The sequence below is a fragment of the Triturus cristatus genome, chromosome 6 (genome assembly GCF_964204655.1).
Source record: "Triturus cristatus chromosome 6, aTriCri1.1, whole genome shotgun sequence".
Lineage (NCBI taxonomy): Eukaryota > Metazoa > Chordata > Amphibia > Caudata > Salamandridae > Triturus > Triturus cristatus.
In genome coordinates this window covers 450,592,815-450,606,920 of record NC_140589.1, presented here as the reverse complement: position 1 = coordinate 450,606,920, position 14,106 = coordinate 450,592,815, and the positions used below count along the sequence as shown (strand labels likewise).

Here is a 14,106-nt window from a genome sequence, read left to right as displayed (position 1 = left end):
GTCTAGAATTCCATATGTTTACATGTAATTCATGCAAGTTGTTTTCTTTATTTTAGATGAGCGGGACAAAGTGCAAAAGAAAACGTTTACAAAGTGGATAAATCAGCACCTTATGAAGGTGAGTTTCACTGCCGTGTCAATCTTTGCATTTAGTGTGTGGCCGAGAAGTTTTCATTGTGGACAGAAGTGTTGTATCCACAGAGCTGAGCTCCGTGACAAAGAGGACAGACACAGCAACATGTCTGCATTGCGAGCTTTAACTCCATGTTACTTGGACACACAGCGTGGGTTATTGTGTTCCACTTTGTTAGTCTGTTTTTACACATACCTGACAACATTGACAAAAAACCGAGTATAGCGTGTGGTTGCAAAACGTCAGGGATAATTAAAACAGAGGGCAACATATTCCCAAAACTTTTTGCGTCGCTATGTGATGTCCTCCGGGGGAAAAAAAATCTTAATTTATCCCAGAAAAGATTTTATTTACTTGTGATTCACAGAGACAAAAAAGCTTCAATTATGCATGAATAATGTCACTTGTGTGTAATTTTCACTTGCCTGGTTTAACTTACTAATGAGCAGAATGTAAGGATTTGTGACGTACTGTGAGCGGTGTTGCCGTGAACAAGGGAAGAGTTAGATGTGTGGCCAAGAGCTTGGTGGGCTCATATTGTGAACGTCTAGACAGATGTAGACAAAGGTTTTAAAAACACACCTGCCACAGTTTTCAGAACTACTTACTCCCACCTGTATGAACCTTGTAGTGTAAAGTGGAGTGAAGTGAACCAGTCAATTTGAAATTTTCCAGAGGTGTGAGAGAAAAGCAACATTTATGGAAACAATGTTTTATATTTTAGAAATGAAGGATGGAAGAGAAAAAAATCTTTTTTAAATTACTTAAACTTTGTTATTGAATAATTGGTTTGATGAGTAAGTTACACTCAAGTTGTATTACAGAAATAGGAGTAAGTCAACTTTGTGCTTTGATGAAACTTTCAAGCGGATCTTTACGCAGTGCATGTGGGTATTTATATAATACAAATATTTTGAATGCTTATGTTAGCTGAATGTTAACAACTGGATTAATATTTGAGTTGGGTTGACTACCCACCTCAAGGAATAATCACAACTTTTGTCAGGGTGAACCACCAAAGTCACTAAATTTACCTGAGATCAAATCATGAGTAGCTATGGCATAGTACAGACAGCCGTAACTTAGGGAAATGTGTAAACTATTTATGCAGTACCAAAACAGTAATAAAGTCAAAATGCAAAACAATAAAAGTCCCAAACTGAATGAGAATATTAGAGTGAAGTTTCATAAACAAAATGACACCAACACGACAAAAGTTCAATAAGGGGAACTGAGAAATGAATTTTCGAAGTGTTACGGTGAAAAACCACCAAAAAGTACAAAGTGCCAATGGTAGTCAATGGTCGCAGTAGACCGGGACCTAGGCACAAATGGAGCACGATGGACCACGGTCCAGATGCCCCAACCAGGTTCTTCTTGGTCCAAGATTTTACCTTTTGCCTTAGTCCTTTAAATCCCCCAAAAAGTAGGATTCTTCAGCAACCAAACGGTGGATACACAAGAATTGCCTTGGCATCCTGTTTGTTTCCTTTGAAGTGCACCCCAGGTGTAATATGTAAAACCCAGAGACAGAAGTCTGGTAGGACAAAAGCAGGATTCTTTAGCTACCAGACAATGGATACACAAGAATTATTGTTGCATCGTGTTCTGTCCTTTTAAGTGTTACATTTAGGTCAGCAGACCTGTCAAGCAGGATACAACATTGCTGTCAAAAGGAGGCCTATAGTACCACCATACATATTCTGTCGAGCTCAAAGATGTCCTTACTGCTCATTCAGGTCGACTTGTCAATCACAGTGAGCTATTGTGTAGCTCATGGGAGGAATGTCACACCTCATTCAGGCTAAGTACAGGGTGAGAGAACCTGGAGATGTAAGGCAAATTAGCCTCCAGGAACTTCAGGCAAGGGAAAAGGTAACTTAATAACTAATTACTTTTCTTAAAATGTATGTATTAATAAAAAAAATCAACTTTACCATTGAATTAGATTTTTAATAACTATTTAAAATAGTTGTTTCATTACTTTACTAGGTGGTCCCTTTTCTGAGATACACTATTAGTATTTTAATCTATACTTTTGTAACATTAAAAGTCTACCTTTAACCATGATGCACCCTGCATTGTGGGCTACAAGACCTACATAGGATGACCAATTACTATTTTAGAGGAAGGTCAAAAAGGGTTTATTTTGGCAGGTTTTTACACTGATTCAGTTAGGCTACAATGATAGTTCTGAAGCCATGTTTGCACTGCCACTGTAACTGATGACACTATAGGTGCTGCAGTCCACTAGTGGCATGTAGCTTCTAGGGCTTGGTACACTCTACCATGTATTATGGACTTATAAGCAAGTTGATTATAATGCAATTAGGAATATGCCAGTTTTACAATGTTTTTAAAGGGGGAGCACAGGGACTTTACTACTGGTTAGCAGATGTGAAGAACACAGACATCTAAAGCCTGCAAACATTTAGGATCAAGCAAAAGCCAAAACAATCTGGGTGACCACACGTAAAATACAGATTCCATACCCTGACAATGGAAATGTTCGTGCTTTAGCAAAAAAAGTTCTGACTTGCTTACATAATAGTAGAAACCTGACATTAGAAATCACAGGGCTTACAGAGCAAATTGATAGCTCTCTTTATCTGTGGGGAAACAACCACCAAACCATGACATGAAATGTTGTTTATTGTATTGTATTTCAGCAATTATTTAGCACTTTATACCCCTGTGTGGGTGCCAAAAACATTTTTGGGATGTGCAGCAGGCTGCTATAATCTTGAGGTTACTGCTGCCTTAGAGCACAGCCTTATTAACTTGATACTTCCCTTGCTAAAGTGGTGGTCTAACCTGGAGCTTTTCAGGGAATTGACTGTTCGTCTGATTCTAGTGCTCATCAAAAGTACCTAGCATAGCACTATCTCACAGCTAACAATATTGTTTGGCGAATCCCGGGCACACACTACATAAACAAATGGTTAATTACCATACAGTACTTATTGTCAATTATACATTGAAATAGAAAATAAAATTAATTATTTTTGTTCATGTGAATAATGAGATCATCTGATTCTTTAGCTTCCCGCATTGAACGCCGAATGCCATGCCACGAAGCAATGCCTACAATCTGATTGTTATTTATTCCCTGTCTCATTGGTACGGCAGAAATACTCCCCAAAAGGACCTACTGACCTACAATCTAGCGTGCCGGATATCATATTGTTGCGCTACTATTTACAGCCCTGACGAAGTCGCTAAACAGACGAAACACGTGTTGGCTACGTGAATTGGGAACAAGAGCTACAAGTAAAAGATCTATGCTGACGCCAAAGAATCGGATGGTCTCATTATTCACATGAAACAAAATAATAATTTTATTTTCTATTCCATTGTATAATTGACAAAACTACTGTATGGTAATTAACCATTTGTATATGTAGTGTGTGCCAGGGATTCGTCAATTCGTGTGCAAGGCTCCCTTGTGGAGAAGTGTGGCTCAATGGTTAGAGCGGCAGACCCTGATGCAGAGGTCTGGCCCAGACCAGGGTTCAATTCCTGCCTCGGTGGGTCTTGGGCTAAATTTCCCCGGACCCGATAATTCTCGTCTCGGTGCCTATTCTAATCATAGGTCCCACTCTGCAACTCTGGGCAATAGCTTGCTTAATCTCCACAACGGCCCCAAGAGTGCTAGGATGCCTGCCTTCACCTTGGGGGTGCCCAGGAGTGGGCACTTCACAGGGAAAGGCCAGGAAGGGTTCCACAGTGGTATGTGCACAGCGCCTGAGAGACCCTTTTGGGGGTGTGCGGAGCGCTATATAAATGCACTACATTTAGGGGGGGGTCTTATGTTTAGGAGTGTAAGGTAAACACTCCTACCTTCTGTGCACCACTTTAAACTCTTCGTTTGAAAAATATTATGTCTTACTGTAAGGTGAGCGTCAACCGCTAGTCCCCAAAATTTTACCCGTGCGATTCTCTAATAATATTGTTTGTTTCTACAATTTTGCATCCTCAGATTACATGCAATCTTAAACAAGCATTGGCATAGCCAATAGGTCTCGCTTTTGGGGCCTTAAAAGTATTTCGTTATGCAGCACAATAACCTTTGTGCAACAACATCAACTATTGCGTGGCTAAACACTTATAAGGTCCCAAAGGTGAGACCTATTGGCTATGCCAATGCTTGTTAATACTTGTACGGGGACTAGGACACAATGGCTGGGAGCATAGGCTAGCAAGGAATTGGAAGGCTGAGCAGCTTCTCACACAAGGCAGCACCCCCCCCCCCAGGATATTGCAGCATAGATTTACAAATTTTGCGGCACAAAAATGGAAGTTATGCAGCATTATTGTAGCAATTTCTTTTACTCTTAACCATTCCTTTTCAACCTTAAATCAATGAAAACTGTTTTAGCGAAGTATTCCACTTTGAGATAGGCATGTTAAAGTGTCTGAGAGTGTTTGCTATACTCTCTCCTGAGTAGAGGTCACCCAGTATCTCACCCCCCTCTCCCTCCAGCTCACCACAGGCCTTATCTCACCAATAAGGCTAAAGGACAGCAGAGTCCAAATAGTGAGGTCCTTCGCGATGGGTGGCCTCTTAAAGACTCTGGGGACCAATCGCTCTCATACCTCCGCGGACCGTCGTATCAAATAGGGCACATCAGTTGGCATCCGGGACCCTTGCATAAGTGGTGGTTTCCAGGTTGTGCTGGGGAGAGGAAAGCAGCCTCGACCAGGTGATTGGGAGACAGAGCATAGGCTCTTTCAGGGGAAGCACATTTGTGAACCAGACTTGAGAAGAAGTTGTTCTGCTGAAAGGCTACATCACGCCTCTCTGAGCTGCACTTCGTGGAGGGTCCCATCTGCAACACTCAGATCTGGAGGGGACTGGCAAATGCAGAGCACTTATCCTGTTTCCCCTTTGCAAACTGGTCTATCATCACAGAAGGTGCAGGCCTGACACACTACTCTTGTGCTTTTAGCCAGGTGGTTTTGGGGTTGAAGGGGCACTTGAGCCTTGGTTACGATCAATACGACTGTTACTATGAGGAGCTATTTCTTTAAAGGTTACAGTTACTGTTCCGCATATAGCCACAAGATGGCAGAAAGGGCACGTATGTTCATCTGTGAAGCCGGCCAAGCAGCAGAATTTGTACCACAAGTGCAGACGCTGAGCAGGCTTGCGTGAAAAACAGACACCCCCCGCCCCCGGATATAAAAATAAACAAGCTGCCTCACAGGTAAATTAATGACCTCTGCTGGTGGTGTCTAGGAGACGCACAAAAAAGAATAGCCATATGCAAAAAATTCACAAGGAATGAGATACAAGTTTACTTGCTTCCCTTTATAAATAAACCAACAAAGAAGACGACCTATGAAACCCCTAATACCATATAAAATTAAGTGAATGTGTATCCTAAGAGACGAGACCTAACAAAAATGGCCGATTGAATGGGCTCCTCTCAGCCCAGTTTACCACATATAATGTTCCGAAGACATCGACCCTTCTATTTACAAGGATACACCATTCTCAGTACCAAGAAGTTCCTACCAAGGTAAATAATCTTGGGTCTCCACCGAAAGCTGTTCACCCAGCCATGCGTAGAAACTCTACTGGCTTCACGCCCACCCAATCCAATTCCCCACCCAAGATCCAAAACATTCTTAGTACATGGAATCCCGTATTAACGTTTTAACATCCCAATTTCCCGCTTAATTATTTCCTGCCATCACCTTCACCACCTGTCTTCACTTGTAGATGCAGCACATTAAATGCCATGTAATGAATTGGGAAGGGCATTTGCTTTTACTGAGTTGAACAACCAACAATAGTTCAATATAATAATGCTGATAAGTATAATTAAAGGGGTTATATCAACAACTATATTGTTAAAGTTTCTTTAAACAAACACGCAAGGCGTCCGGAGCACTTGTTCACTACTTACATGGACCGAAGGTGAATTCAGTCTTATGATCGTTGATCGTTATTGATATTTTAACAGACATTTGTCCGTAATGCCAGTGCTTCCAGGTCGCATGTCAGGCAATCCCATAAATGGAAATATCCCGTGAGCTGTCTGAGAGTTGGAAGGACTCGTAATGTGTAAAATGACATAGGATTGGAGAGCGGTCGGCATCTCAGCAGCCTCTACTACGCGTCAGAGCATTCGAAAAGTGCTGATTGGCTGTGAAGTCAGCACGTTCCTTTGTAGAATATAAACATTATCGGACTCCAAACCGTCTTGCTTTGTACTCTGCTGGTTGGCGTACGTTCACCAGTTTGCTGATAAGTAGGTCTAAAAGTTAGGCTCGGATGGAAACTCTAGCCGGAAGCGACAGCTTGTCTCACACTGGCAGGCACTACTGATGCCACGCACGATCGAACAAGCATTGGCCGTGAAAATGACGCGGCCATGAAAATGATCGCGATCGCTCGTGGGCTGTGAGAGGAAAGCCAGATGAGTAGGTGGCGAAGAGGACGCTAGGGGGCGGTGAAGGGGCGGAGAGATGGGCGGAGAATAAAAAGAGTGTGCGAGGTGCGCGCGCTTGAGAGAGCGAGAGGAAAGCCAGATGGCGCCTCTGCTCGTGCCTGTGCGCATAACCGCACACAGTATGCCACACAAAAAGCTGTGGTAGACTTTTTAGAAGCCAACTCACTAAATGTCTGGCCAGGGCAGCGCATGCGCTGGCTCAGGCGAGAGCTAAAAAAGGCCAGCCGGCAAAATGATATGCCTCCTCTGTATTCTCATTAAAATTCACCTAAAATTAAAAATATTTCAATTATTTTACTTTTCTTTCTAATGAACTTCTCCTTACTTTCCATCCTATGCATGCCTCCTTTCTCAGAACACAGCCTACATATTTACTTTAATCCCTATCATTGTATTCCTGTAACTTGCCAAAATCTCATTTCAAAGATCACAGTCTCACCTTTGTTCTCCTCTCCTTTAAAAGTTCTACCCCTGCAACTTAATAATACCCAAACTCCTGTAGCTCATCTATAAACACCTTCAACCATTTGCATACATTTACATATCCACCCATTAAATATGACACCTAATTTCTGCTAATTTAATCTACCTCGTAGAAAGGGGAGCAAGTGCATGAAATGATTTCATTTAGAGCACAAGAGTAATCCCAATAACTAACAATGACCACTGAAATAAATCACTAACATTGAGTTCTGTATTAGTGGGCTGTCTGACAGTAAGTGCTTCAATGCCTCATTAAGGGTAGTAAGAGCTATATCAATGTAATTTCCAAACAATACAATACATAGCTCTTGTGGTCCACACTAATACTAATGCCATAACACTCAGCTGTTGGATTGTCACTTGTAGTTCATACAGGCTGCAGGGGCCTACAGAGCTGCTCTTAGCTACCAGCTTACTGATAACCACAAACTGCGTGCCTGCCCCTCACACGTCTTCAGCAATCACACTGGCAAGAGATAATTACATCTTGATGGTCCTCCTGCATGACTTGAAAACACTTCCCACGAAAGATCAAAACAAAGCCAACACCCTTCCAAGCACACACCCTACACAGAATAGAATGTTGCCCTTGCAGGCAAGCACTTCAGCACCCTACATAGGGATAGTAAGCACTATTTAAAATGTGCCATGAGGTACAGAGGTTGGCAAAGTGTTTTATTTGTTGTGATTCTAAGTGGCACTTGTTTTGGTGTCATGAATGAGTGACCAGAGAGGTGCTTTTATGTTTTTATGTTGAGATGTGAAAGGTAGACACACAAATTATAACATAGCATTATAGCCCACTGCACAGAGCTGGATCAGTTGTTAAAAGCACTGAACTCAAGTAATAAGCAAAGGCCATTGCCAAGGCTCTAAAATGAATAAGGAAGCCTTACAAGTATAGTCTGAGGCAGAAGGGCTATAATGCTATTAAAACATTCCACTCACATGGGACGGAATGTTCTAAATTAAAAGGGGAGAAACAGAAAGACAAGCATTGCAATGTTGGAGCACAAGGAATATATCAGACACATTGACCTTTAGCCACTCCTTTCATCTAACGTGGAGCTCCCAATATCCCAATGTTCTTATAACAGTTGGGCCTAAAACATGTAGGCAGCTACACTGCACTAGTCTAGTCAGAAGTGCAATGGGATTATTTATGCATGTACACTGGGAAAAGGTGGCTAATCGGAGAAGGCCCAGTAACTCATAGGGAAACATTTGCAAAGTAGAGATGCTGTCAAATGAGTAAAATTATGCCAATCCGACAAGAATAGACTTTGTTATTATGAACGGTAGCATTGCACCTTTTCTAGAGGCAGAGATACTGTGATCCAGAATAAAAAGGTGGAAAAGGACTTGCATTTGTGGACTTCAGAGAGTAGCCCTATAATCCAGTGGGGCTGACAGATGCACACTTAACGGGTTAGAGAGGCTACTGGCTGCCTTATGAGTCAGTTCCTTGTTGTCACTGAAGAACCATCTCCACATTTGCTAAAGCAAATGACCTTGGCTTCATCTTTCCTTCATGTGATCATAAATGTGAATATTGTAATTATAGTGGACAGCATTCCAGCAGTGCTTTGTGTACACTAAATGGATCATGTGGAAGTCACAGCCTTTACATTCAAACTCAGTTATTTAGGAACTGCTTTTTATGCATGGAAGCTCCAGCTGGGGAATGGTTCAGTGCATCTTCAGATAATTGCGGGTGAGTTGGTGGGAGGGACTCCCAGTTCATCTTATCATCTCACCAACCACAAAGTCACCACTGTTTTCTTGCCTAGAATTTCTGAAGATTGTGTGATCCAATTCTGATGATTTCTTCTGGTGGTAAATTACTGCACCATAACTTTGGACTTATCTGCCAGCCTGGTTCCTAAGTGGCTGTGAATGGAGGATTTAGATGAGCGTTAATGTTGTAGTGTAAGCACATCACCATTTGCGACAACATATGTGGTATGAAACATTCTTGATTTTCTCCACTCCTTGATTAAGGGAAGGCTCCCGGCTGCTTTAGTAAGAGGGTACTCAATAATAGTGCATTCTAACTGTTCCATTGTTCACTAAATTAAATAGTAAATTTTAATCCGTAGGTTTCAGGCTAGAAGGAATATGTCACATTCTGCTCTAGATTGGATGAAATCACTTCTTTAACAACGCTGCCTGTAAATCAGAATTGAATCTTCCCAGATAAGGATATCCTGTGGTGTCCTTCATTGCACCTCTCTTCTTCCCAAAAATGTTTTGCATATATTTGTGTAGTCAGGAATATGTGATCTTTTAGCGTGTCTGTAGTTTCATCTGTGCAGCTAACATTCAAACCCATTAGAAAATGTTTACTGAGCCAGGGTAGCAGGTGTGATTATCATTTGTAAGGATTATTTTTTAAATGATCATACCAAAAACAAGGAGATGATGGACAGAGCGCTGAAACTTTTCAGACACTGAACCCCAGTCACAGATCTGGGTTGAATCCATCATCGTTCTTTAGCTCACTTTTCCACCGTAGTTCAGACCATGTGCAAATAGGTCATGACCCTGATCCTCATGAGAACAGTCCAGCCTGAACTGCCAAGCCAGATCTTTCCTGGACTGGAAACAAGCATCATGGGACCGGGTTCGGGGTAACACCCCATATCAGCAAGGCTAGCTATAATCCAGTGGCAAAGTGGTAAAGAACATACATCAGCTTTGATTGGTACAAAACCGTTTTTATTCTTCCATCACTGAGAACACCCCAAACCGAATATAAAAAAGAAACTGGGTGCAATATTTCATTCTACAATCAAAGAAACACGGTGGTCAACTTCATTATTTTCTAAATGAGATAGCTTGGAAATATTCTCTCACCCCTACAAATCCACCACCTAGCAGACCTTATCACATGAATAATCTGCGCGCTTGGGTTTTTAGGTCTCCAGAAACATTTTAACTGCTTACAAAGTGCACAAAACTAATCCGCAAGACTGGAAATTAAAACAAGCAGACTAGATATCTGTAATAGTGCCAAGGGAGTATAAGATGACAGCCCTGCACACCATGCATACGTCTGTGTGAAGCAACCCCCCAAAACACCTTGCAGGATGCCCAACTCCTAAAAGCCAAATCCTTTGCCATTTATTCCACTCATCATACCCATTTGTTTCTGTTTATCAAGGGCACAAAGTATACATGGAAAAAAAAATATCTTATTAAGTAGGGAGGTTGCAAGGATTCTGCTCTGGAACAGAACTATATTTGGACCATAAAAAATCAGTATGTACGGACTGAACCACCATACCATCTCAGTATCTATGAGCGTGAGTCCAAATAGCTATAGTGCCTCACTTGCCCTCCTAACCTTAAAAGAGAAACAATTGAATTGGCACCCCAGAACACAACACTCTGGACCCACTTAAGGATCGCAGTAACAGGACACACCCTTTCTCTCTCACTTATACTCGTCCACAATAAGAGGTACAGGAGACACAAGGAAAGTTTAGAATATTTATTTAAATTATCGTGCTCTGAAATTTAGTATTCATACCACAATTAGAAAGCAAATGCATACTAAAAATAATGATGATTAATAGACCATATACCATGAAAAGCCCTGTCATTATATAGGACAGAGTAGCCTAAACCCCCCTCCTCTGCTACTGAAGCTAAATGATTATATATCAGAGATCTCTGGGATTAGTGTCAGACTCCGTACCTTAGCATATACAGATGAACATTCTACATCTCAGCAGACGCCGTGTACCTGTACCTTCGGCAGTCCTTACAGGCTGGGTGCAGAACTTCCTCACTTATGGCTAGATTATGCCCATAGAGTTTGGCAGTTTGGGGGACACAACCAGAAACTGAGACCTGGTGCAATACTTGCATTTTTGGAGGGACTCAATTAGGTTCAAGTGCATCTTGTTCAAATGTCAGTTGGTCTCCTAGAAACAAGCAGTACATATTGTGCTAAACCCTGGTTCTGTGGTGATGGCAGACATCCCATTCTATCACCATGGTTTAGTTAGTTCAATTCAGACAGTCCTTTAGTGAATTAGGTACTTGTTGTGAGGCTTCTGACCTCCTACGTCAAAGCTGACTACAGGATGCGGAGAAGGTATTCAGCACATTGTGTTTGTTCAGGTGTTATAATTCTTGATAAGGTAATGCTTCTTTCTAGGCCACAGGATGAACTAACCAAAGCTGGTGTTAACTCATGCAGTAAGCTGAAAGGATGTTTCAGAGTCCTGAGAATCAGAACCAGATATACAACAGCCTGGGTACAATGGACTGGGCAGGAAGGGGGAATGTGGCGAACAGCGCAAGGATGTGTATGGGACAGGGGAGACATCTAACTCAATATTTATATTATCATGGCAACCCAAGTTCTTGGGGTGACACATGTTGTGGGTAACTCGAGCCTGCATCCCAACCCATCACATCGCCTCATTGATACTACATTCACATTCCACTCTCTGGGTGTAGGAAGTGGATCAGGTCATGCCAAACTACACTGATTTACCAGGAAGGGCCAGTAGGCATCCTCGCCTACTAGAGGTAGAGATAGAAAGGGCTAGAGGACACAACCATGTCATCATCTGCCCACCAGCCATTTGTCACGCCATTGCCTGAACGTGGAGCTGACAGTCAAACATGCTAAATTGAATACTATTGTAGAGTGTTAAGATCTCCTGTGCAGAAGATGTACTCGGTGCACTAGAAAACGAGGGCTCCAGGAGCAGGGCATCATAGTGTGACTTCACAAGCTGCTTTCTACCCTACGTGCTTGCACCTATTCATCTTGCATCCTTCTACATATTTGTATTGAGGAATAAGCTGAAAGAAAAAAGATGAATTATTAAAGCACTCCATTAGTACATACATATCTGAGTTGATGATTTCAATATATTGAATTAGAGAAAGTGTAGTTGACACCATCATCAGATATTTATGAAGATGAACATTTTTACAGTGATTTGTCACCGGTTAGAGTTGATGTGCCTTTGATAGTCCCTATGCTATTGAAATGCGTACTTGGAATGTGAACGGAAGGATGAAGGCACACTTAACGTTGCAAGATTGCTCTCAAAACTGCTTAAGATTAACTTGTCGGTAAACCACGCTGAGCAGAATGCAGCGTGATCTGCACAGAATGTGCCCCATTGCTTCACTAACCCAGGCACCCGCTCCCCAGGATCACCATTTGCGTTGACATTCATCACACAGCCTGAGGCTCGTTAGCCCATTTACAGTGTCTCCCTGGAGAAATACAAAGCAACCTACTTGTTTCAGGCAATCTATTCCTAAATATTCAAGTCAAGTCAAGAATTCTTTATTTCGGCCATTGTGGCCATAACATAAGAGCACAAGTAACAAGTACGGCACAGTTCATACATTTAAATTTTCCAAAGGTAAAGTGCATGTACATTGCAGTATCAAAGAATTCCGAATAAAAGTTTTAAAATGTAATAAATACATAAAAATACACATTTCTGACATTTAAAATGTGAAAAGGGTGAGGTTGGTAGCAATTTGTAATCACAGAAATGGGGTGAAATAATCAAATTAGGCGGGGCCTAATTTTAAAATGGCTCGACGTACACACCACATAGGGAATAAATATCAAGAGACTGAATACACAATAGGCATGCTAGTGTCATATTTTAGTATCCTATAGGCCTCCGCTCAGTGATATGTTCCAAGGTTTCTACATACCTGTAGTAACCATCGGTGTCTAGCCTTCTTGTACGCCGGGCAGAAAAATAATACGTGTTGGTCCGTCTCCGAAATGTTATTGCAGACCGAACAACCCTGAGTCAGAGTGCCCCCCCCCCCAGTTGTTTGTAAAGGCACGTAATGGCAATACTCCGTGCCTAAATTGTAGATAAAGATTTTTGGCAAGGGGAGGCTGGATAACATCAAGAGCAGGTTCTAGACTATATTTCTCTTTAACCTCTAGGAGGGATGCAGTCAATATGCCAATGGCAGGGTTCCTCTTTATCTGATTAAGTTTAAATTCCCTAAAGATCTTTGACAGGGTCTTTCTGGATATTGACATGCAGCTTCCTTCAGCGTTAGCCCATAGGTCGCCCATCCCCATAGCTTCTAAAGAGTTTTTGATGTAAGCCAGCCATGGGATTTTACTACCTCCCTGTACGTTTAACACTTCCTTCAGCACTTCTCTAAAAACCACTAATTCTGGGGTACTCCATAAACATCGCCAATGTAAGAGGGGTCTAAGGGCAACTTCCTCTGCAATTGGGCCGACCCCAAGATCCATTCGAAGTGGCTTATGTGGTGTACTTATGGGGAGACCTAAGAGTTGCCTGGCAAAGGAATTCTCATTCTTGGATAGGGGGTCGGATGGCCGATGGCCCCAGATTTCTGCCCCGTACAAGGCCGCCCTTCTTGCTTGGGCTTTACAAAATTTCCATCACTGGTCCAACCATTTTATGAGTACACTTCTGAGCATCTTTGCTAACCCCCCCATTGTCTGGGCCAACTTTAGGCTAGCCTTCTTTATTTGTGCGCTCCACTCCATTTTCTCAGTAAGTGTTAATCCTAAATATTTGAAGATGGTCACTTTCTCTAGTGGTTTCCCATCTAGCTGAGGGTTTGGTCGTGTGGTGTTTCCTGCATTAAAAGCCATGTATTTAGTTTTCTGTGAATTTATCTCTAAACCCCTTCTTTTGCAGAATGAATGAAAGATATTTAGGGCCCTCTGTATTCCCATAGGGGACTTAGTTAGTAAAAGGGCATCGTCGGTGAACATCAAGGCGGGAACCTTGAGGTTCGCCAACCTAGGAGCATCTATGTCCCTTCCAGCAATCAGGGTCTCCACTAGGCCGTTAATAAATAAGCAGAAAAGGGCCGGGCCAACACGCACCCTTGTTGTACCCCTCTATCTCTGGAAATGGGGTCAGTGAGCTCGCCATTTTTCCCGTGCCCGATTTGGGCGTAATTACACTCATGGAGCTGTTTCATCTGGTGGCAGAGGTAGGGAGGGGCCCCCAAATTTAGTAGAATGGACCACACTTTGTCCCTGGG

General features: G+C 42.2%; 1 protein-coding gene across 2 annotated transcripts in view; it reads left to right on the top strand.

Moving 5' to 3' along the window:
- Positions 1-14,106, top strand: part of DST (dystonin) — a 1,436,897-nt gene that overhangs the window by 283,253 nt on the left and 1,139,538 nt on the right. For both annotated transcript variants that reach the window (XM_085610880.1, XM_085610881.1), the window contains exon 2: positions 57-118. In XM_085610880.1, the coding sequence (XP_085467006.1) occupies positions 57-118 (62 nt within the window). The remainder of the gene's footprint in view (positions 1-56; positions 119-14,106) is intronic.